Source organism: Perognathus longimembris, chromosome 2 (genome assembly GCF_023159225.1).
Source record: "Perognathus longimembris pacificus isolate PPM17 chromosome 2, ASM2315922v1, whole genome shotgun sequence".
Lineage (NCBI taxonomy): Eukaryota > Metazoa > Chordata > Mammalia > Rodentia > Heteromyidae > Perognathus > Perognathus longimembris.
Window position 1 is genome coordinate 135,224,105 of NC_063162.1, and position 24,470 is coordinate 135,248,574.

Genomic DNA, 24,470 nt, shown 5'->3' on the forward strand with positions numbered 1-24,470 from the left:
GTTTATCTGAAGATGTCTTTAATTTTGAAAAATAATGACTTTAGGGCTGGTAACATGGCTTAGTGATAGAGTGCTTGCCTAGCATGCACAAAGCCCTGGGTTCAATTCCTCAGGACCAAATACACAGAAAAAGCCAGAAGTGGCACTGTGGCTCAAGTGGTAGAGTGCTAGCCTTGAGCAAAAGAAGCTCAGGAACAATGCCCAAGCCCTGAGTTCAAGCCCCCAGGACTGGCAAAAAAGAAAAAGAAAATGACTTTACTCTTTATTTTTGGGTGATGGCAACCTGGGTTTGAACTCAAAAGCCTCGTGCTCTTGCTAAGCTTCCTTGTTCCTGGCTGTCATGTTACTCCTTGAGTCATGCTTCTAATCCAGCTCTGTGTGTGTGTGTGTGTGTGTGTGTGCGTGTGTGTGTGTGTGTGTGTGTGTGTGTGTGTCCTGGGGCTTGAACTCAGTGCCTGGACATTATCCCTGAACTTTTTTTGTTCAAGGCTAGCACTCTACCCTCGTAAACCACAGCTCACTTCCTGAGTTTTGGTGGTTAATTGAAGATAATCTCAGACTTTCATTCATTGGGCTGGCTTCAAATTGTAACCCTCAGATGATAAGCCTCCTGAGTAGTTAAGGATTACAGGCATGAGCTATGGGCACCTGGCATTGCTTCAATTCTTATGGCTGAAAAATACTCCATTGTGAGACATTTTGGTTATCCTTTCACAAATTGATGGACATCTACAGTGTTCCTTTTTGTGCTATAAAAAAAATAAGGCTGTATAGCTGGGCACCTGTGGCTCATACCTATAATCCTAGCTACTCAGGAGGCTGAGGTCAGAGGACTGAAGTTCCAAGCCAACCCAGGCAGGAAAGTCTGTGAGACTCATCGCCAATTGACCACCAGGAAGCCGGAAGTAGCACTGTGGCTCAAAGCTATAGAGCAGTAGCCTTGAGCAAAAGGAGCTCAGGGACAGCGCCCAGGCCTTACAACCAAAGGCTGTGAACCTTTGGGCAAAGGTTATATGTGTGAACAGATGTTTTCAGTTCTCTTGTGGATGTTCTCAGGAGTAAGACTGCTGATGATATGAGAACTCTGTGTTAAATCTTCTCAAGGAATGGCAAACTGTTTGCTAAAGTAAATGCTCCATTTTGTACTTCCAGCAGTCATGAGTGCGTTTTCTCTACATCCTCAACAACACTTGTTTTCCTTTAGTATTGCCATCCTAATAGTAGCTGACATCTCTGTGTACGTTGTTTTGTGTGTCTGTTTTAACACAACCCTTCCCATGCCATACCCATGAGATCTATCATTTATTTAGTGCCTGTACTTGGGTCACCCAAGACTGGTACTTTACTACTTGAGGCACACCTCCATTTCTGCCTTTCCCCTTCCCCCTAATTAGAGATAAGCGCCTGGACTGCCCATGCTGGCTTATCCTCAGATCCCAGCCTCTTGAATAGCTAGGATTACAGCTAAGAGCCGTCAGCGTCCAGCGCTTCTACTCTTCAACTTCTATGATCAGTGCTGGTAACTGCGATGACAGTGTATACTTCCTCACCCATGAGACTATCTGTAAGGATGGTTCACTGCTGGATTCAAAGGCACAGACTGATAAGATGATGAACCAACAACTTTTGTGGGCTAAGAAGTTAGTTTCCAAGTGTCTGCCTGCCTGCCCCTCAAGGCGCCTCTAGCCCCAGCTTTCTTCTTTCCCCATCTTCCTCACTTCCTTCCTTCTGGACAGACCAGATAGCCTGGAAAGTAGGCGAAAGGTCACGGCTGGAATCAGGCCTCAGCTCCCCAGGGGTTCAGGGCCTTTTTTTTGTTTTGTTTTGCCAGTGGGAGCTCTCACCTTCTCTCCCACACAGCTCAGTACTTGCCTGTGCTCGCCCCAAAGCCAGTCTTGGGGTTCAAGGGACTCCCCCCCCCCCCACTCCCACCCCTGCTTTGAGATCTGATCCACAACCCTTCGGCCCAGGAGGCGCGGAAGCCACCGGCTGCTGTTCGGGAAGGGGCGCGGGGAGTGTGTGGAGATGGGGGACCGGGGTGGGGGTCTAGCTAGGGTGAGGCGAGGCCGACCCTGGGGCTCGCTGGTCCGGGAGTGCTTCCCCGCGGCCCACGCACGGGCTGCACGCCGGGCAAGGGGGCGGCCCGCTTCCGAGGGGCGCGAGGGCCTCCGGCGAGCCGCGCGCCTCTGCCCCAGGGCGCGCGCCTGAACCCCCCCATCCACCCTGTGCCACGTCCCGTTCGTCCCGCGATGGGGAGACCAGACGTGAGGGGGGGGCGGGGAGCTCCGATGCCTCGAAGGTTCGGGCTCTCGGAGGCCTGGCTGAGGAGCTTCGTGTTACCAGGACAGGGGGGCGGGAGCCCTTGGATGGGGGGGGGTCGTCCCTGTGGGCGTGGCTTTCTGCGACGCGTTATGAGGGTGGACGCGCTGTTCTGCGTCCTCCGGCAGAACTCGGTCAGCGCCGACGCTCACGCCCCGTCCTGTTCCCGGCCGCAGTGACTCAACCGCAGGGCGCGCGCGGCCACAGACAGTTTTTTCCCCCGGGACCCACCCGCAGCCGCTTTCAACCCCCGACCGCCGACGCGCGGGGGGCGTGGCTGCGGACGTGCGCCCAGGCGTGTGCGTGCGGGTTCGAGCGCGCACGCGCAGATCGCGGGGGCGGGGCTTCCAGGGGGCGGGGCTACCGCCGCAGGGGGCGGGGCCGGGCTGGCCTAGTCGTGTCTGCCGCTGTAGCCTGCGTCCCGGTGTCCCGAGCCCGGCGTGCTGGAGCTCCCGTGCAGCTGCTCGTTGGTCTCCTTCCCTGCCTGCTGCGACAGTGAGCTGGCCGCTCCTGGCTCTTCCTCTCCAGGTGAGAGGCCCTGGGCTTCCCAGGCCTGAGATTCATTCCTCGGCTCCCCGCCCCCCCTTCCCTCAGGCTGGGCTGCGTGTCTGGCGTTCGGCTGCGGGGGCTGCGCCGCCCGAAGCCTCTCTTCTGGTCCGCACGGATCCTGATTTCTCCGGGCCTAGATCTAAGGTGGATCCCCGTGGCCGATCTTGCCAGTGCGGGGCTGGGCGTCTCTCCCATGCCCTTCCAAAGGACCCTTAGCATTTCCTTCCAACCACAGTATTTAGCGTGTTCTGTGGCAAGGCCTAAGGGCCGGGCTCCTGTCTGTATTCTACCGTGGCTCACTGTAACCATTCAGATAGGCTTTGTAGACTTCACACTTAGTTATTTTGACTCTGAAAACGTTTTCAGTCAAGGGAGATCTGACTGATAGGGGAAGAACTACTAGCAGGTTGCCTTAGGTGGGGGTTTCTTATTCTATTCCCTTCTACCCCTTACCAAAAAAAAAAAAACCAAAAACAAAAACAACCCAAAACTCTGTTCTCTACTTCAGATGCCATGGTACTGGGTTTGTGCCTTGCACTTGCCAGGAGCAGCCTTCAAGAGAATGACAAGTCTTTGCCTTTTCTATTTTGTTGTTTTTGAAACAATATGTGTGTCACCCAAGCTATTCTGGAGCTCACTCTCTAGCCAGGTCGGCCTTGAACTCATCCCTCAAGGTGGGTTTCACTCCACCCTCTCTAGTGATGGAGTTACAGGTGTGACTTTCCCTCCTAGGCAAGGAGTCAAAAGTTTTAAGCAGTTCTTAAATGGAGTTTGCTGTGTAAATACACTTGGAGAAATTTGAGAGAGAGTGAGTCTGAACTAAGGACCTGCGTGCTGTCCCTAGCTTTTCCGTTCAAGTCTAATGTTTTACTACTTGAGCCACAGCTCCACTTCTGGATTTTTTGTTGGATAGTTGCAGAATATCTCATGGACTTTGCCGCCTGGGCTGGCTTCAAACTGTGAACCTCAGTACTCAGTTTCCTGAGTAGCTAGGCTTGTAGGTATGAGCCACTGGCACCCAGCATACTTGGGGTTTCTGCTGCGGGAGAACATTCACTGGCCCACAACAGTCTCCCTGGCCATCAGAGAGGATCTCTTAGTTCTGGTGCAACAAGAAGGATCCTGGATGCATGCATATCCCTGAAGGCTCCTGATTAACCCTTCCTCTTCTCTTTCCTCAAATCAGAGGTCCTCCAGAAGCCGAAGGCAGCTCCACTGTGCTCTGTGAAGTCTTTCCAGCCATGAGATACATGGTCAACCTCTACCTGCTAGGAGTGGTGCTGACCCTGCTTTCCATCTTTGTGAGGCTGATGGAGTCACTGGAGAACTTACTGACAAGCCCACTCCCTGAGAACTCCTGGACCACCAGAGGTCAGCTTGCCAACACAGAGCCCCCCAAGGGCCTTCCAGACCATCCAGCTAGAGGAGTGCAGTAAAACCTCCCTCTGCACCGGCCAGACCATGGGCCACAGACCTCAACATGGCCAGCCAGGTGTTCCATTTCCTAACAAGCTCATGGCACCAGTATTTTCCAAGAACAAACTGGTACTAGGCCTGGAAGGGCCTGCTTGGATGCTCCTTGCCCTGGAAAGAGCCTGTTGGATGCACAGATGAGATGAGAGTGGGTTGCCAATGCTGTGCTTTGCTGACCTTGCCAGTGTGGCTCTGTCACCTCTGAGGTGGGGACTTGGACTTGTGGTGCCTCAGCTTTAGCCAGTGGGAAATATTTTCAACCACACATCCTAAACATTGGCCAAGGGTTCCTTTGGTTCTAGTTGTCTTCTGGTCTGTTTATTTGGTGTTTAGTTTCTTCTGTGAGAGCTTTTCTGTGTTTGGAAAATAGTACCAGGTGTGAGTTGAGGGGGGATGGGGGTGGAATATCCAGTATGTAGTTCACATTGTTTTACATTTTTAAGTTCTTTCTCCAACACAGAATTTGTATGTTTGCATATAATGGCCCAGAGGGGACAGTGGAATGACTGAGTCTGCCCAGGACATGGGCATTATGGCCACCATGTGGTTTAAGTGAGTTTTTCTAACACAATAAAGTTGAATATATATTTCCACTATGTGTCATGTTGACTTCTGCCCTTGAAATTGATGGTATGGAATGGACTTAATTCCTAGATCTCAGGTTTAACATCTAGAACTTTGGAGCAGGAAAGTGCTTAGAGCTTTGTTTAAACATCAAACTCTGAAGCCAGGCACAGGTAGCTCAAACCTATAATCATAGCTATTCCAGAAGCTGAGATCTGAGGATCCCAGTCCAGAGCAATCTGATCTCCAGTTACAGTAAAAAGCAGGAAGTAGAGGTGTGGCTGGAGTGGTAGAGCTAGGCTGTAGCAAAAAAGCTAAGCAAGTCAAGGAAATCCATTTATACTTCAGGTCCTTCTCCAGGAACCAGCATGGTTATACTATTTCCATTCAGCAATATCTTATCCAATTTAGTAATCCGTCTTCCTTCTGGTGTGATTTCAAACTCTGTGATAGCTTCCAGCACCATATTGACAAAGTTGTCGAATCCTAGAAGTGTGCCAACAATTTCCTTCTCACTCTTCATCATGATGTGAATTCTTGATCCTATGCATTTGTCCACGCGCTCTAGAGGCAGCAGCTGAGACCGGTTAGTGGTAGCATTAGCCGCCATGGTGGCAAGCAAATGGATTTTTTTTAACCTTCTTTTTTCTTTTCTTTTTTTTTTTTTTTTTTTTGCCAGTCCTGGGCTTGGATTCCCAGCCCTGATTTTTTTTTTTTTTTTTTTTTTGCTGGTCCTGGGCTTTGGACTCAGGGGCTGAGCACTGTCCCTGGCTTCTTTTTGCTCAAGGCTAGCACTCTGCCACTTGAGCCACAGCGCCACTTCTGGCCATTTTCTGTATACATGGTGCTGGGGAATCGAACCTAGGGCTTCATGTATGGGAGGCAAGCTCTCTTGCCACTAGGCCATATCCCCAGCCCCCCTGATTTTTTTTTTTAATCTTTCAATGTTTATATTCTAGAATACTGTTTGCTGTTGAAGGGAAATGGTGTGGCAGTGTATCCTATGCCATTTTTCTAAGTTAATCATGAGTACTTTGGTAAAAGAACGGTTTGCTTTTTGAAGACTATAAAATAAAGATGTTTTTGGTTTAAAAAAAAAAAAGCTAAGCAAGAGTATGAGGCTCTGAGTTCAAGTACCAGTCCTGGTATACATACACACAAAATTAATCTCTGGACTGAGGGTAGGGGCTAGATCCGTCCTGTATCAAACAGTTATCTGAGTTTAGGTCAAGACTGATAGAATTGAACCTCCGTACCACAGAACCTGCAATCCTGGGGTCAACCAACTGCAACTTAAACTTTTTTGGGAGGGGGCAGGAGGAAGGAGTACTGGGTTGGGGTTTGAACTTAGGGCCTTGAAGATGCTAGGTCAATGCATCCCCAGCACTGAAAGTATTGAAAAGGAAGTTTGAAAAAATTATATCTATATGGAACACAGCTGAACTTTACACTTTTTATTACTAAATAATGTAACATTGCCATTGCATTAGACATTATAAGTAATCTAGAGATGGTATAAAGTATGGGAAGCTATTCCTAGGTTATAGGCAAATATTGTGCTATTTTTATATTAGGAACTAGAGCTTGCAAGTGGGGCCTGCAATCAACCCCGAAGACACTGAGGGATGGTTCTTCAGTCCTCTGGTGATGGTCCATCTCTAGAGAGGAGAAATGACCACTTCTAACCCCTAGACCATCAGTCTTCAAGACTTTCATTCCAGGAGGCCTTATCATTTTCTCTTAAACTCCTCAATGTCTTACCCACCAAAGTGACTGCTCAATTCTGTTTGTTCTCAGTTACTGGTAAAATGTCTCTCACAGATAATTTATTTTTTTGAGGCAGCCTCAATAAGTGACCCACATTGGCCTTGAACTTTAAATTCCCCTCATCTCAGCCTCCCCTGGTAGCTGAGAACACTAAGACATTCATATGATTTTTTTTTCTGCTGGCTCACCACATCTGAGTAGCTGGGCTTTTATTGAAAACTGGAAGGGTTTTAGGAATCATTTTAAATTGGTGGTACATGCCTGTAATCCCAGCAATTGGAAGGTAGAAACACACGGATATAAATTTTGCGGCAGTCTGGGCTATATGGCAAGGCAAAACTCTGTCTCAAAAAAAAAAAAAAAGGTTTGTTTTACTCTTTTTGGCAGCACTAAGGTTCAAACTCAGGGCCTCACACTTACTGGACAAGAGCTCTATACTTTAGACACATCCCATCCCTTTTTACACTTTAGTTGTTTTTCAGGTAGGTTCTCAATTTTTCACCCATTGCTAACTGACCCTTATCATTATTTTGCCAGTTCTGGGGATTGAACTCAGGGCCTGAGCACTGTCCCTGGCTTCTTTGTACTCAAGGCTAGCACTCTACCACTTGAGCCACAGTGCCACTTCTGGCTTTTTCTATATATGTGGTGCTGAGTAATCGAACCCAGGGCATTTCATGTATGCTAGGCAAGCACTTTACCACTAAGCCACACCCCAGCCCCTGCTGACTGATCCTTTTACCTACAGCCTCTCGCATAACTGGAATTACAAACTCAAACCACCAAGTGTAATTTGTCAATTGAGATGGGAGTCTTTGTTTTTCTGGTTTTGTTTGTTTATCTGTCCAGGGCCTTGACTCAGGGCCTGGGTGCTGTCCTTGCCTTTTTTTGCTCAAAGTGGTGCTCTACACTTGAGCCATAGCTCCACTTCCAGCTTTTGGCTGCTAAACTGGAGCTAAGACTCTAAAGGACTTTCCTGTCTGGACTGACTTTGAACTGTGATCCTCAAGTCTCAGTCTCCTGAATAGGTAGGATTATAGGATTATAGGTGCTAGTTACTATCACCCAGCTACTCTGAGGTTTCAACAACAAATGTGATGACCTACACAGGTAAAGTGACCAACTTCCTGTTTGCCCAGGAAAGAGATTTCCACAGGGTGCTGGTGGCTCATGCCTGTAGTTCTAGCTACTCAGGAGGACAAAAGCTCAAGCCCTGGGACAGGTAAGAGAGAGAGAAAGAGAGAGGAAGGGAGGGAGAGAGAAGGAGAGAGGGGGGAAGAGGGAGGAGATTTGGGTTTTGTTCCTCCAGGCAGTTTTATCCATTGCCAGTTTAGGATGACAAGCAGCTACTCAGCCTACACTGCAAGAGCACGCATTTCCAGTCTCTCTAGACACTTCACACCTGCTGACAAGTATGCTCTCTGTCTTGTGGTCCATTGTCAGTGGCAACATTACCAGTTCATTCTGTTCCCTTACTCTCTCCCTCTCTCTTTCCCCTAGATCTGAAAGAGTATTAGACACAGTATCTTCTGTGTCACTGTAGGCAACAGTTCTAACAAATACTTTGCTACTATGTAACAAGGGTTGCCATCCTTCCCACCTCCAATCTCTTTGCAGCCCTCCATGTAAGTTCATGTCATACAGATCAGGACTTGTTGACTTTTTCTTTTTAATATGTAACAATTCTCCTCTAATTTCAAGTTCTGTATCAGTCAAAGCCAAGTTAGGTTCCTTTACACTGCGGCAAGAACACTAATGTCTCAGTATCTTTAAACAATTGTGTGAGGATTTTCTTCCTGGTGAGTTGGGGCTGGGCACAGCATACCCTACCCTCAGGGCACTGGGCACACACTGTGCCTCCCATTCATTCTTCCTCATCCCCGCTTACTGCATTTATCCTGCCTGCATTCTGCTCTTGTATTTTAGATGGGGGGGGGGGGGGAAACACATCTTTTAGTTTGTAGATCTTTATCTCAAGCTATATCGGAAACCGATGGAGAAACTATTGTTAATCACCAAGATCATTAAATGTGAGCTTGATGTTGTAGTTAAAAGGAATTCTTGGGTTGTTGCCTTTGTGGGAGATATAGTTAGTAGATTCTACCTGCAGGGGAGATGTGAGCTGAATAATTATCCAACCAAAAGACCATTAGTGGTAGTCATTGGTATTCCTCAACGATTTCTGCCAATACACTTGATTGAATTGTGCATCCTGACCCCCTTATGGTTGGGATGGGGTCATGTGACTAATTCTGAGTAATTGTGAGTAAAAATGACTTGTATCAATTCTAGTCCAAGCATTGTGTGCATGTATATGCACATGAGCACGTGCTAGCACTGGGACTTGAACTCAAGGCCTTATGCTCACTTGGCTTTTCCACTCAAGGCTAGCACTCTACCACTTAAACCCACACCTCCACTTCCATAGGTTGGAGCATTTAAGGTTGATTCCCAAACCTATATGGGCTTCATCTATCCTCTGATAATTCTAATCAGAATTGATCTGTATAGAGCTCTCCATTAGTGTGGGTTGTGGAGTAAGGATGCCAGGACGCAGAGCATCTGATTCCTGTGGAACCAACTTTTCTTGTGGAAGCAATGGGAATTTGGGGGGGGGGGGGGGGGGCTGGCTACTGCCATATACCAGCCCATTGAGATGCCAAGCACCAACCAAGATCTCATCACCATCTGCTTCAGATAACATACATGAGGTGGTTTAAAAGCAATAATACATCATGGTTCTGTGATAGAAATATTTGTTTAGGATAGAAGGCACACAGTTATTTGCAAGGGGATGTAAGAAACAGTTTATTGCTTGATGCTCGTGGCTCATGCCTATAATCCTAGCTACTCAGAAGGCTGAAATCTGAGCATTTGGTTCAAGGCCAGCCCAGGAAGGAAAGGCCATAAAATTCTTATCTCTAATTAACCACCAGAAAACAGGAAGCTGAGCTGTGGTTCAAAGTAGTACAGTGCTAGCCTTGAGCAAAAGAGCTCAGGGACAGTTCCCAGGCCCTGAATTCAAACTCTATGACTGATAAAATAAAACTAAAGAGCTTCTTAGGTGATCGGAATATTTTTGAAATGACTAGGTTTGATAGGAAAGAGCATCCCAGGTGAAGAATAATGTAAGCAAACACATTCAAATGAGTCCATGAATAGCACATTGAAAACTCCAAACACAAAATTTAAAGCGCGACTAAAAAAAATGGTGGCCTGAGCTCTTATGCCATCTAGTGGACACTAAGGAAGGAAAATATACTTAGGATGCTATGCAATGTTTTCTGGATTTCAAAGGCTGATTCTACAGCTTAAGACAGATTCCAAAATACTAAGAACTGGGAGATATAACATATCCCAGCACTATTAAATGAATAACTTAATGTATAACTTAAAATATTATAGTGTCCACATTAGAATGTATAAAGAAACAGGAAAGATATTTAAAACTATTTGACCCACTGTACTAATTATATTAGTATTCCAGCATATAGTCAATATAAAAAGTTACCAACAAGGGGCTGGTAATCTGGCCTAGTGGCAGAGTGCTTGCCTCGCATACATGAAGCCCTGGGTTCGATTCCTCAGCACCACATATATAGAAAAAGCCAGAGGTGGCTCTGTGGCTCAAGTGGTAGAGTGCTAGCCTTCAGCAAAATGAAGCCAGGTACAGTGCTCAGGCCCTGAGTTCAAGCCTCATGACTGGCCACAAAAAAAGAAAAAGTTACCAATGAGGTATTTTGAGTTCTTTTTTGTTGGTATGTGTTTATATGTATGTCTTCTTTTTCTTTCCTATTTAAGCACAATTTTTACTTTGTTCAAGTAGAGCTTCATTTGGTATGACATTACTTCCAAATACATTTTCTTCATAGTTTGTTAAAGAATGTTGCTGGGCCAGAGGATCACACCTGTAATCACACCTACTCAGGAAGCTGAGGATCGTGGTTTGAAGCCAGCTTGGGCAGAAAAGTTCATGAGACTCTTACGAAGTACCAAAAAAGGCTAGATGTGGAGCTGTGGCTCAGGTGGTAGAGCAATAGCTTCCAGCACAGGAATACCACTCAGGCCTTGAGTTCAAGCCCCAGGAGCAACACACACACACACACACACACACACACACACACACACACACGCATGCACACACACAAATAAAGGCAAAAAAGAATGTATCCAGAGAAGAAAAGTTTGTGCTAAGTTAATGGATGCACAATTTTGGGGTCTCATGGACATTTTTAAAATTTTTATGATTATTAAGGGACTACCATTTTGTAAGCAGGGAATGAGTATATTTCTTTGTTTTTTGAACAATGTCACCTCCTTCCTCTGCTTCCCCCTCTGTTTCCCTTTCCCATCCCTGCCCACAAGTTGTACAGTTCATTTTCCACATAGTGTATAGTGGATACCATGGGCATATTTTAATCCTGTCATATTTTTATTTGCTTATTTATTATTTGTGATAGTATTGGGGATTGAACTCAGGGCCTGATGCTCTGGTTAGATTTTTTGCTCAAGGTTAATACTCTACCACTTGACCCACACCTCCACTTCTGGCTTTTTGCTGGTTAATTGGAGATAAAAGTCTCTTGGATTTGTCTGCCTTGGAACAAGATCCTCAGACCTCTGCCTCCTGAGTAAGTTAGGATTTCCAGATGTGAGCTACCAGCACTTGGTTCATATTTTTAACCTATTACTTAGAAAACATGCCCTGTAACTGGGAGAGAGTGAAGGAAGAGTCCTTCTCCCCACTCGGGGGCCTAAGAGTGAATGTTTGAAAAGTAGGACAGGCCACTAATGCTGCTAGTTTGTAGCCCGCAGACAGAGGTCCAAAAGAGTCCCCAATATTCTCTATCCTTCCTGTCCTCTTGCTTTCCCCCTTTCTTGTTGTTACCCTGCACATTCCTTGATGTCATGCCTGCCATTGTGAGCTGACAGGCCCTCCCAGTCCTGGTGGGCAGCTGGAAGGAGGGAAGGCAGGTGGAGTTGGGGAGGAGTGGGGAGCAGTGGTCCCACCAACATCTTGGACTTGGGCTGGGTCTGCGTGGGGCCTCAGAGATGTTCCCCAGCCCTTTCTTACCAAGAACCAATGAGTAAAATCAGGGGCCTCCCTCCTGTGGTCAGTGACTCAGGCCCTGGAGTGGAACTTGGGGTGGAAGATGGCCTTCTTTGTCAACTGATTCATTCTCCAGAATTCAACTTGTTCCCCGACTCTGTGGTGTTTGAAAGCAACTTTATCCAGGTATCCCTGCACAGGTCAGGGCTTGCCCTTTCCAAAACCTGTCCCCAGGGGTTGGTCAGAAGAGGCTGTGGACTTTGAAAGCCCTGGGAGAAGGAAGCCATGAAAGCCAGAGCAAACCCACTGATCTGGGTCTCATTTTGTATTCTCAGCCTGTTTGCTCCCTGCAAGCCAGGCACTTTTATTCTTTTGAAAGTGATAGTTAAGTTTATTGGGAGAGGGAAACACTTTCTAGGGTGAGAGTGACAATCATTTTTAACCCCCACACAAATTTTTATTCAAGTGTAAGGGGCTTGGAGTGTTACCATGTGCTTTAAGGAGCCAGATTTGAATCATACAAAGCAATCACAACTCTGTCACCCCCAGGTCCACAGATGCCCTCTGTACAGGTGACCCCCCCCCACCTTGGGGCTGATCCCCCCAGAATGGTGAGATTATTCTTGGAAGCAAGCATTTGTGGCCTAGGGAAGTAAGGAGTGTGGTCCCACTGGAGTATGGAGTGCTTGTCTGAGTACATGCTCATCACCCCCAGGGGCCGCCTGCCTCCCACGGCCTCCTTGCTTGTTCTGGTGAATCTATCCCCCCTTGCCTTGTGGTGTAATCAATTAGCCAGCAAGCACACAGAAATGCCTACTCTGTGCAGGGCAGGGCAGGGCAGGGCAGGAGATACAAAGTGTCTCAGGGTCCTGGGCCAAGAAGCCTCTGAGTTAGTTTTACCTGTTATAAAAGCAAACTCTGGGAGGAGCTAACCCCTAAGACTTGAGCACAGCGAGTGGGTGCCCAAAACATGCAGAGCAGCCACTGCCCTTGGACAGTGAAAGAAAGCCCAGAACACAGAGTCTTGGGCCACCTTTTCTTTTTTCTTCTTTTTTCTTTTGTTTGCTTATGATACTAGGGTTTGAACTCAATGCGCTATTGCTTGCTATGTCAGCCCTCTACCACATGAGCCATACCCCCAGCCCTTTTTGAGACAGGGTCTCCCTACCACCTTAGGTACCTGCCTAGGTCATGATTGCTGTTCTAGGTTTCCCACAGTAGCTAGAACAACAGGTATGTGCCATTATGGCCCTCTCTCAGTTGAGGAAAGGGGTCTTTGTGAACTTTCCTGCCTGGCCTGACCTCAACTAGCAATCCCCTCTAGGCACCGGTGGTTCACTCCTGTAATCCTAGCAATTCAGGAGGCTGAGACTTGAGGAACACAGTTTGAGGCCAGCCCAGGCAGTAAAGTGTATGAGACGCTTATTTCCAATTAACCAGCAAAAAGCCAGAAGTGGAACTGTAGCTCTGGTAGTGAAACACCAGAAGAGCACCCTTGGGCCTGAGTTTAAGTCCTCCTACTACAACAAAAAGAAGGAGAAGGAAGGAGGGAAGGCAGGAAGGCAGGAAGGCAGGAAGGAAGGAAGGAAGGAAGGAAGGAAGGAAGGAAGGAAGGAAGGAAGGAAGGAAGGAAGGAAAGAGGGAAGGAGGGAAAGAAGGAAGGAATGAAAGAAGGAAAGAAGGAAAGAAGAAAAGGGAGTTGCAACCTTCCCAATCTCAGCCTCCAAGCTCTCTAGAATTACAGATGTGAATCACCAGCACCCATTAAGCCACTGTTTTAAGGTATGGCCTAGACTGATAAGTAGAAAAATGAAGGTGGATGTATCTCCAAAGTACCTAGATAAAGATAGAGTGATGGAATGGACAGAGGGACACAAACCCAGTACAGGTACCCATCCAAATAGAGGGGAAGAATGGAGTCAAAGAAGAGAAGGTGGACATGCTTGAGTTGGGTCTGGGGCCTAAAGTGAAAGTTCTTCCCTACTTTGGGAGAACTGTGTGCAGGGTTCTGGCCTTCCCTGTTCCAGTGCTGCCTAGGGGCAATGAATCATTGGACATCAGCAGGCAAGTTTGGGGTGAGCTCATTTCCAGCACCCTTGTGAAGAACAATATGGTGGGATCCAGACTCAGGATTCACTTTCTAGTCATTTCTCTATGAACACGGTAGTTCAGCAGTCAGATGCATTCTCTTTCCATGTCCTGTACTTGGTCTACTATGAAAAATGTTTTAGTTTCTCTGAATGGATACAAAGTGACCCCAGATGCAGGAAACTCAGAAGGTGCCAGAGAGAGGTAGACCCTCACTGGAGATCAAAGTGTACTTGAAATGACTCACCCCAAGTAGTTAGTTATATATCACATTGTCTCCTTTCCTCTCATCTCACCTCACCACCACCATCACCATCACCACCATCATCACCTCAAAGCTCACTTACTTCCATCGTGAGCAGTCCTCTATATTTTGTATGACCCAGGTCACGAAGGACGGGAACTGGATGGATGTTTATGAAGGCTCTACCATCGTGATCCTTGGCGTGACCTCTTCAGTGCCTTCCTTGCCACTCCCCAACATCCTCCTGATGGCCAACATCACCTGGCCCCAGAGGCCATTTTCCAACTGGACCACGCCTTGTTCTGCCCCTGTCATCACCCTCAGCAGGTAAAGAAAGGCTAGAGGGAGGGGCAAAGGGGATGATTGTTCTGCAGCTGGATTTTAGATCAAGAAATGGGTATCCTTTCGTCTATCAACAATTTTGAAGGAATTCACTCATTCACTTGACCAAAGTTTATCTAGTATCTGCACATACCAAGGGTAGAACAGTTTACAGTTCTGCTTCAAACCCAGGTTTGTGTGTGTGTGTGTGTGTGTGTGTGTGTGTGTGTGTGTGTGTGTGTAGAGAGAGAGAGAGAGAGAGAGAGAGAGAGAGAGAGAACGGAGGCTTAAATTCAGTGCCTAGGTACTGTTTTTTTTAGCTTTTTCCCTTGGGATAGCACTCAACACTTGAACCATGATGCTATTTCCAGCTTTGTGCTGGTTTAATTAGAGATAAGAGCCTCAAGAACTTCCTGCCCAGTCTGGCTTTGAACCACAATCCTCAGATTTCAGCCTCCTGAGTAGTTAGGATTACAGGTGTGAGTCTTTTCTCCCCCCAACATCCCCACCCCGCTGTTCCCAGCATCAAGCAGGCCTATTTCCTGAGGATCTGGGGTTTCTTTCCTTATATTTTGTTAATATAGATATAGGAGATTTCTGAAGAAAGGACAAATATATGGAAGTCAAATAGGACTCAGAAATGTTGAGACTAAAGGAAAAATACTGGATGTATAGGAGATATCATCCTTCTCCTTTCTCTTTCAATACAAGTAATGGAGTGATAAGGAGAAAGCCTAGAAATGGAGTCAGGAAACCATTCTAATTCCTGCTTAATAATAGACTTAACCTTGGGCAAATCACTGAGTTTTTCTGAGCCTCTATGTCAAAATCTGTAAAGTGCAATAGATAATCCTTACCTTGCCATCATCGAAGGGTTGTTGTCAGAATTAAGTGAGACATTACACTGCAGTAGCAGTGGTGGTTAGATGTGGACAGATTAACAGCAAAAGTCCTAGAAATCAGAGAGGACTCAAGTCTTAGTGGTCATCCCCACTCCCAAAACATGAGCCTCTGCTCTCCAAGCATCTTCCAAGCAGCAGGGAGAGGCCCTGACCAGGAATTTCCTGATTGTGCACAGGATTCTTCCCCTGAAATATGTGGAGTTACGAATCTATGACCGGATCCAACGCATTCTGCGTGTTAGGACAGTGACTGAAAAGATCTACTACATGAGGCTCCACAAAAATCATCCAGAGGCTGTATTCCAATTCTGGATCCGCTTGGTGAGAATTCTTCGGAAAGGTCTGTCTATCACCACCAAAGACCCAAGAATCCAGTTCACTCACTGTCTGGTGCCCAAGAGGCTTAGACACTCCACCGAAACAACAGTAAGTGGGGCCTCCTTCTGCTGTCTGCAACAAAATAAACACAGGCATGATGTAGGCGTATATGCACGTGGCTCCACCCATATCTATATCTATATCTATATCTATATCTATATCTATATATATCTCACATACAAATACACTCAAATACATTGTTGGCCCTTCATATATACAACTAGGTTTCTCAGCCATGAATTCAACTAAAAATATGCATTCTCCACCACCCCACCACCCCCGCCAAGCTTTGACCTCAGGGCCTCATGCTCTGTCTTGACTTTTTTGCTCAAGGCTGACACTCTACCACTGGAGCCACACCTTCCTCTTCTGGCCTTGTGCTGGTTAATTGGAGATGAATCTCACAGACTTTTCTGCCTAGGCTGGCTTTGAACTGCAATCCTCTGATCTCAGTCTCTTGAGTAACTAGGATTACAGATATGTGCCACCAATGCCCAACCTCAGACTAAAAATATTCCAAAAAGAATTGCATCTGTGCCAATACATCATACCTTTTCTCCTTGTCACCATTCCCTACATCATACAGTATGCTGAGGCTTTATGTACCATTTCGATTATATACGAGGCAAGCATTCTTGCCACTAGGCCATATTCCCAGCCCCACCATTTAGATTGTATTAGTATAGTAAGCTAGAGAGGATTGGATGTAGGAGGACATGTGCCCCTTAGTCTATTTGCATAAGAAACTCCAGCATGCACAGGTTTTGTGTTAGAAGGGGGTCCTGGACCCTATCTCCATGGGTACAGAGAGACATTTGCATAGGTTATACTGTGCTTTTTCATGTTAGATTTTTTTCTGAGGTACTTTTCTTTAACCACAGGGCATTGCTTCCTTATCACAATCAGTTAGTATAAGTTTGTGTGTGTGACCATTTACTCTCATTTGGCTTTTTAGCTTGTGCTCTACCACTTGAGCCATGACTCCAGCTCAGTCTTTTTGCTGGTTAACTGGAGTTAGAGTCTCATGGATTTGTCTGTCTGGGTGGCTCCCACCTCAGTCCTCAACCTTCTGATTATATGTGTGAGACAACACCCAGAAAAGAGCATGTTTTAATAAGTTTCTATTAAGATAGGTAAAAAGAGGCATTTCTAATCTTCAAGGAGGTTGAACACTTGTTACATGAATATTCACACATACTTCATTTCCTTTCACTTCTTTTGAATTCCTTTTTCTTTTGGACAGGATCTCACTACAGCTCAGACTGGCTGGATACTTGCTGTAGAGGGCAGGCTGGCCTCCACCTCACAATCCTCCTAAACTAGCTTCCTTCCCAAGTCAAGGGCTGGGATTACAAACATGGGCTACCATGCTCAGCTTCAACTTTTTTTTTCTTGCAGCACTAGAGGTAGAACCCAGGGCTTTTCTCAATACTCAGAGACCTTCCCAGGACCTGTTTAGTGTAAAACATACACACACACACACACACACACACACACACACACACACACACATAAGAAAGGAAACTTGTTGGACTGAATTACTCAGAACCTTCAGATTTCAGAACCTAAAAACTTTCCTGCTGTCATTCAGGGGCATAATCATTAGCTTTGAAAGCTAGCTACAACTCACATCTTGGGCTCTGAATAGAGTAGCCTCTACAGCCCAACAGAGAGAAGTGGGGGTCCTATCAGGGATCCCTAATTGGTTGGATGGTTCTGTGGTTTAGTGCTTGAGGGCCAGATTTCTGGGGCTAATCTTCAAAATTTAGATGGAACCCCACCAGTTCCTTCAGGGTTCTGCCCCAGGAGGCGATGGGTGCTCCGTGAGCAGCATAGCTCTGACTTGAATTTCTTTGCACAGCCTGAGAGCAGCCTCCCGTCATCCTCCCAGACCAGTGAGACTATATTGCTGCAGGAAGCCGAGCAGTCTACTGACAGATTCTTGGAACTCTCAGGAAGGACCCAGCCCCCAGAAGACAGGTGGGTTTTGTCCCCTGCATGGCATCACAGGGACAGTGCACTCTCTCATCCTAGCTCTGCTCCTCCTTTTTATTCTCAATAACAATGTACCTGACTTTGTCCCTCAACTGTGTGGTAAGCTTATCCTTGAAAACACAGTTTATAGTAGTCAAGTCTCTTCATTCTGACAGTTCATTCTATAAATAAGCCCCAGCATATCCACGTGGTATGTGCTCAATAAGAGAAATGAATAAATTAATTCCAAAATTCATGCTACTTCATGGCTGGTATTTCATACCTGTAATCCTAGCGACCTGAAGATCTCAGTTGAAAACCAGATTGGGCCAAAAATCTTTAAGGCCTTATCTCCATATGGCAAACGTGCTGAAAGTTTATAGCTCTAAGTGCACACTTAAGAACAACAGAAACAGCTCAAGGAAATAACCTCATGATGCAACTAAAACTGCTAGAAGAACAAACCAAACCCAAAACTAGACAGAGATAGCAGAGATTAGGTGAGAAATTAATGAAATAGAGACTAAAAAAAAAACCCTACACATAAAATCAATGAAACAAAAAGCTGGCTCTTTGAGAAAAAAATCAATAAAATTGACAGACCACTTGTGAGATTAACGAAAAAAAGAAGAGAAGAGACTCAAATCAATAAAATCAGATGTGCTACAGGAAACATAACAAACACCCAAGGAATCCAAACAATTATAAAGGGCTACTTTCAAAATCTATACTCAAAACAAAGGAAAACCTAGTCAAAATGGACACATTTCTAGAGACATACAAACTGCCTAAGCTGAACCAAAAATACATAAACCAGTTAAACAGGCCAATACCATGCAACGAGACTGAGGAAGTAATCAGAAGTCTTAACAAGGAAAAGCTCAGGCCCAGATGGATTCATGTCTGGATTCTGTATGACTTTTGAATATGAACTAACATCAATACTCCTCAAGCTTTTCTGTGAAATAGGAACAAAGATCAATTCCAAATTCATTCAATGAAGCCAATATTGCACTCATCCCCCAAACAGGTAAGAATCCAACAAAAAAGTGAACTATAAACCAATTTCTCTGATGAACACAGATTCAAAGCTCTTCAATAAAATATACTAACCAACAGAATCCATAAACAAATTTTAAAAATGTACATTATTTTTGGGGTTCAGCTTTGGCCTTGAGAGGGAAGGGCAGAGGAGAGCACTCCCAAGATGCCGCCCTTCCCCCAGCCCTGGGGGAATGCGGAAGCAAGCCACAATTCTCTGGGTCCAGAACCAGAAGAACTGGCTTTGCGACCAGCCCCCCAACTTTCTCGCCAGCCCATGTGCTACCCATTCTCACGGGCTTTGCCCCTGTGGTGGTGCTATCCAGGTGATGTTAGCTCATGAGGGGGTCTTATGACAAGCTCGCCAGCCTATCGCCAGCTTTTGGTCAATCACCCCTTTTCTTGTCACCCCTACTATATCAACTGTTAGCCACTCCCTTATTAAATCAGATTTAGTCTTAAAGCGTCTCCGAGACCCGTCTGTGCCTGGCTTCCTTCGAGGGTAAGGAGGGAGGACAAGGGATCTCGTACGGCCGCGTGCACCTGAGGTCTTTCCTGAGCCCCCCACTCCACTCTAGCCTTACCTGAGGGTCGGGTGACCAGGGGAGAGGGTAAAAAAGGGAGTTATTGGATTAGAGTAGAGCCTGACCCCCCGTGCCAGGGGAGGCGACCCGAGCCCGGCACATTATGACCAAGTAGGCCTCATCCCACAGATGTAAGGCTTGTTTAACATACACAATAAATGTAATTGACCGTGTCAAGAGAGCCAAAGACAAGAACTACATGATCATCTCAGTAGATGCAGAAAAGGACTTCAACAAATACAACATCCATTCATGTTAAAAGATTCAGAGAAGCTAGGAATTGATTGCATATTCCTTAAAATAATAAAGGCTATGTATAACAGACCAACAGCCAACATCATATGGAATGGGGGAAAACTAAAACCATTTCCCCTAAAATCAGGAACAAGCCTGGGATGCCCACTCTCTCCAATACTCTTCAATGCAGTCCTAGAATTCCTGGCCACAGCAATAAGGCAAGAAAAGAACATAGAAGAGATTCACATTTGGAAAGAAGAAGTCAAACTATCCCTATTTGCAGATGACATGATCTTATACCTAAAGGACCCAAAAGACTCTATCTCCAAGGTCCTAGAGCTGATCAGCCATTTTGACAAAGTGGAACGATACAAAATTAACCCATAAAAATCAGTAGCCTTTCTGTATGACAACAATGTACAAGCAGAAAGGGAAAAAAAACTCCATTTGCAACAGCCTCAAAAAATACCTAGGAGAAAAAACCTAACCAAAGATGTTAAAGATCTTCATAGTAAAAACTATAAAAATCTGAAGAAAGAAATCAAAGAGAACACTAGGAAATGGAAATGCTCATGGATAGGTAGAATCAATGTTGGGAAAATGGCCATACTGCAAAAAAAAAAAAAAAAAAAAAAAAAAAAGGATATACAAATTCAATGCAATCCCCATCAAAATCCCAATGACATTCTTTACCAAGACACAAAGATAGACAAAACAATTTAAAAAATCCATATGGAACAACAAAAGACCTAGAATTGCCAAAAAAAAAAAAAAAAAAAAAAAAAAAAAAGCAATGTAGGGGTTATCACAAATACCATATTTCAAACTCTACTGAGGAGCTATAGCAACAAAAACAACTTGGTAATGGCACAAAAATAGGCCCGAAAACCAATGGAACAGAAGACACAGGAAAAATGCACTTATAGTTATCTGATATTTGATAAGGGAACCATAAGACATACAATGGAAAAAAATAGCCTCTTCAATAGTTGGTGTTGAGAACAGTGGGCATCTATTTGCCAAGAAATAAAAGTGTCACCATGCACTATTAACAATTCAAAGTGGATCAAATATCTCAATATCAGACCTGAAACTTTGAAACTATTGCACATGTCTTCCACATGCCTGGGCAAGAGTGTGCCCCATCTCCAAGCTCCCCAGAGCTAGGAGCCACAGCGCAAGCCCTCCGCGTGGCCCCAGGGAGGTCTTCCCTTTAGCTTTGAGAAGAGTAGCCATTCTTTAACTTCAGATACACCAAGGCAAGCACTTGGTTCCCAAGGCTGAAGAGGCCCTCCAGCAGCCCTGCTCACACTCAGATCCTAGTCTCAGATTTGGGGGTCCCTAGGATTATTTCTTATTTTTAACCTTTCTTTTTCTTTTTTGGAAGTACTTGGGTTTGAACTTTGGGCCTCATATTGCTGGGCAGGCAATCTACTACTTGAACCATGCCCTTTTCCTGCTAGTTCATTTTTCAGATGGAGTCTCTAGTTCTTGTCAGTGCTAGTCTCAAACTAAGATCCTCCTATGTTTATTTCTGGAATAGCTGGGATTCCAGGCATGTATCTCAATGCCAGCCCTGTTTTGTGCTTCTTGTGAGTTCAGCTATGGACTTAAAATTACATTTCTCTTATTTGATGCAGCATTGTAGGCATTTTGTATTAAAGATGACTTTAGATCAGTTAGCTATATCGTCTTTTGCCAAGTAACTCAAAAATTGTTTTTACTTTAAGAAATGTAGAGTATTTATTCTTTTTTTTTTTTTTTTTTTTTTTGGCCAGTCCTGGGCCTTGGACTCAGGGCCTGAGCACTGTCCCTGGCTTCTTCTTGCTCAAGGCTAGCACTCTGCCGCTTGAGCCACAGCGCCACTTCTGGCCGTTTTCTGTATATGTGGTGCTGGGGAATCAAACCCAGGGCCTCATGTATACGAAGCAAGCGCTCTTGCCACTAGGCCATATCCCCAGCCCCGAGAATTTATTCTTGAATACTTAAAAATGTGAGTAACTTTAGTGATCTTTTTGGTGGTTTTTTTTTTTGTAATTTTCACTTTTTTTCCTAATTTCCCCTCTAATTGTAAGTTCTTAAAAACTTTTGGCCACACGTGTCTGTCTTCCTAGTTACTAACTCATAGCCCAGGCTGGCCTGGAACTCTAGATCCTCAAGCTCCTGCCTCCTGAAAGTTGTGATACAGACAAGCAGCACCGTGTCCACCTAGGGATTAGGATCTATTTTGATTTTGTTTCTGTTGTTTGTCAGTTATGGGGCTTGAAATCAGGGCCTGGGCTCTATCCCTGAGCTCTTTTGCTCAAGGCTAATGTTCCACCACTTTGAGCCACAGCTCTACTTCCAGTTTTCTGGTAGTTAATTGGAGATAAGAGGTTCACAGACTCTACTGCCCAGGCTGGCTTTGAACTGTGATCCTCAGATCTCAGCCTCCTGAGTAGCTAGGATTACAGGCATGAGCCTGCAGTGCCTGTTGTCGTGATATTTTAAATGTTGTATTGTTTTAGAGGACTATTTCAAGATTTTCTTGGCACTTAAGATGATGCCACTATCTGGCAGGATACAGTGGGCATCAGACAGCGCCCAGTGGGTCTGAATTTTGACGGTAAGTCATGAGACATTGGGTTCTCAACACATCCACGTGATATTCCAGGTGCCTGGTCCTCTTCAGTTGGGCAGGTCTCAGCTCCCACCTTGCTTCTCCTTTGCTTTCTCCTGGGCATACCATATATGCTCCCTGTCATTACTCTTCACATCTATATTTCCATAGCTGTGTTCAGTGTACTTATCCTGGAAAAGACATACAGAGAAAATGATTTGGGTAGGGGCATGAACACCCACACGCATTGATTCTGGAGCTTGAGTTCAGGAACTGGTCCCTGTTCTTGAGTTTTTGTGCTTAAAGGTAGTGCTCTATGGTCTGGGAATATGGCCTAGTGGTTGAGTGCTTGTCTCGCATACATGAAGCCCTGGGTTTGATTCCTCAGCACCACATATATAAAAAAAGGCCTGAAGTGGTGCTGTGGCTCAAGTGGTAAAGTGGTAGCCTTGAGCAAAAAAGAAGCAAGGGACAGTGTTCAGGCCCTGAGTTCAAGCCCCGGGACTGGCAAAAAAAAAAAAAAAAGAAGAAGAAGAAGAAGAAGAATAAAAAGGATGGTGTTCTACCATTTGATCCACAGCTCCATTTCTGGCTTTTTAGTGCTTAACTAGAGATACGAATCTCACAGACTTTCCTGCCTGGGCTAGGTTTGAGCCACTATTCTCAGATCTCAGCCTCCTAAGTAGCTAGGATTACAGACCTGAGCCATCAACACCCAGAGGAAACGATGTTTTAAAAGTAGATTTTTAAAATAATGTTTTCTTTTTTTTCTATTGTTTCCATTGACTCAAAAATTCCTGGTCTCTTACAGAAACACCAACACTGCCATCAAAAAGGACAAATCCAACTTGTGTAAGACACTTTCGAAAGTCGCATCTCCAATCACTTTAAAAATACCCATGAGAGCCACCTTGTGCCACAGCCTCTGGGAACAGGAAGACCCCAATGGGCACTGCCTGCAGGCGCCTGCGGCCAGTTCTCTAGGCGAGAACTTTCTTGGACCCTGACATCTAGACAAATGGATAATTATCGTGGGCATCTGTTTACTTGTGACACCTCCTATGATACTGCTTCCCACAGCAGGCCACATGACCATGGGAGAGGTAAGATGGTGTTTATAACAAGGTGCTTCTGTACGTCCACCAATAAAACCTCCAAGAAAGCCTGTCTGTGTGTGCCTTGCTACGGGGAGGTGGAGGCTGGGAGGAACCCAACAGAAACAGGAGTTCGTGCCTTCAGAAAGTAATTTGGAAACAATGATTACTGTTCGCTCATTTGCCATCCCAAAGCATCTTGGCCATGCCTCGAATGCCCAGAGGAAAGAGATTCTAGAGAGATATTTGATTTCCTCTGTACATATGTATGGAAATGTCACAATGAAATATCTCCTTATATAACTAAAATATGCTAATAAAAGTCTTTAAAATAAAAAAATAACTAACTTGTAGTCATACCAGTAGTAAGGTAAACAGAAGAGACAATCTGACTCTCTAAAGCCTACACTCTCCATGACCTTCCAGAATTTTCCATTCATTCCCTTTCCACCTGCTATTAGAGCAGCTCTTTGGAAACATATCCTACCAGACCTTCCCCATTTATAAAAATATTTTTCTTTCTTTTTTTCTTTTTCTTTTTTGAAGTAGGGTTTCACATGTAGCCCAGGCTGGCCTGGAACTCCCAATCCTCCTGCTTCAGTTTCCTGAATGCTGAAGTTATAGGTATGTGTCACCATACCTGACTAAAACCAAAGAGGTGTGTGTGTGTGTGTGTGTGTGTGTGTGTGTGTGTGTGTGTGTGTGTGTACTGAGACTTGAACACAGGGCTTGGGTACTGTCCCTTGGCTTTTTTGCTCAAGTCTGGCACTCTAGCACTTGTGCCACAGCTCTACCAGCATTTTTTTTTTTTGGTGATTATCTGGAAATAAAAGTGACATAGACATTGCTACCCTAACAGGTTTTGAACCATAATCCTCAGATCTCAACCTCCTGAGTAGCAAGATTATAGGTATGAGCCAACAGGGCCCAGCTCCCAAAATGAATTTATTGGAAGGATGTGATTTGACTCACAGAACCAAGAGGACAACTAAAAAGCCTGTCTTGAAATATGTTAATACCAAGATGGCTTTTGTGTGTCAGGAAGCTAAAGCTGCTTCACCATCCCATCAAAGCTATAGCAGGCTAGGTACTTTCCCCAAAGAAAATTGAGAGGAATTGCAAAAGAACGAATAGGACTGGAAGTGGTGGTACTTGCATTTAATCCAAACTACTTGGAAGGTAGAGAGAGAGATAGACCACCCTGGATTAAAGGATAACAAGGCCCTATCTTAAAAGCAAGCGTGGCATGGTGATCATACACATACCCCCAGCTACTTGGGAAGCAG

The 24,470-nt window shown here is 45.3% G+C and overlaps 3 protein-coding genes across 4 annotated transcripts; 2 read left to right on the top strand and 1 right to left on the bottom strand.

Moving 5' to 3' along the window:
* Window positions 1-2,705: 2,705 nt before the first annotated feature.
* On the top strand, window positions 2,706-4,907 carry Hilpda (hypoxia inducible lipid droplet associated). Of its 2 annotated transcripts, XM_048337915.1 has the most exons (3): window positions 2,706-2,847; window positions 3,006-3,012; window positions 4,057-4,907. In XM_048337915.1, the coding sequence occupies exon 3, from the start codon at window positions 4,110-4,112 to the stop codon at window positions 4,302-4,304; it is 195 nt and encodes a 64-aa protein (XP_048193872.1). In that variant the 5' UTR covers window positions 2,706-2,847; window positions 3,006-3,012; window positions 4,057-4,109; the 3' UTR covers window positions 4,305-4,907. The 2 variants fall into 2 exon arrangements, with proteins under 2 accessions (XP_048193872.1, XP_048193873.1); XM_048337916.1 differs by lacking the exon at window positions 3,006-3,012 and having other exon boundaries at window positions 4,055-4,907.
* A 328-nt stretch (window positions 4,908-5,235) lies between these two features.
* Window positions 5,236-5,515, bottom strand: LOC125345871 (U6 snRNA-associated Sm-like protein LSm5). Its single transcript, XM_048337917.1, has one exon. It carries the CDS (start codon window positions 5,513-5,515, stop codon window positions 5,243-5,245), a length of 273 nt encoding a protein of 90 aa, XP_048193874.1. The 3' UTR covers window positions 5,236-5,242.
* A 6,240-nt stretch (window positions 5,516-11,755) lies between these two features.
* Garin1a (golgi associated RAB2 interactor 1A) lies at window positions 11,756-23,097 on the top strand. Its single transcript, XM_048337919.1, has 5 exons — window positions 11,756-11,908; window positions 14,197-14,381; window positions 15,454-15,703; window positions 17,517-17,635; window positions 22,902-23,097. The coding sequence occupies exons 1-5, from the start codon at window positions 11,756-11,758 to the stop codon at window positions 23,095-23,097; spliced, it is 903 nt and encodes a 300-aa protein (XP_048193876.1).
* Window positions 23,098-24,470: the final 1,373 nt, after the last annotated feature.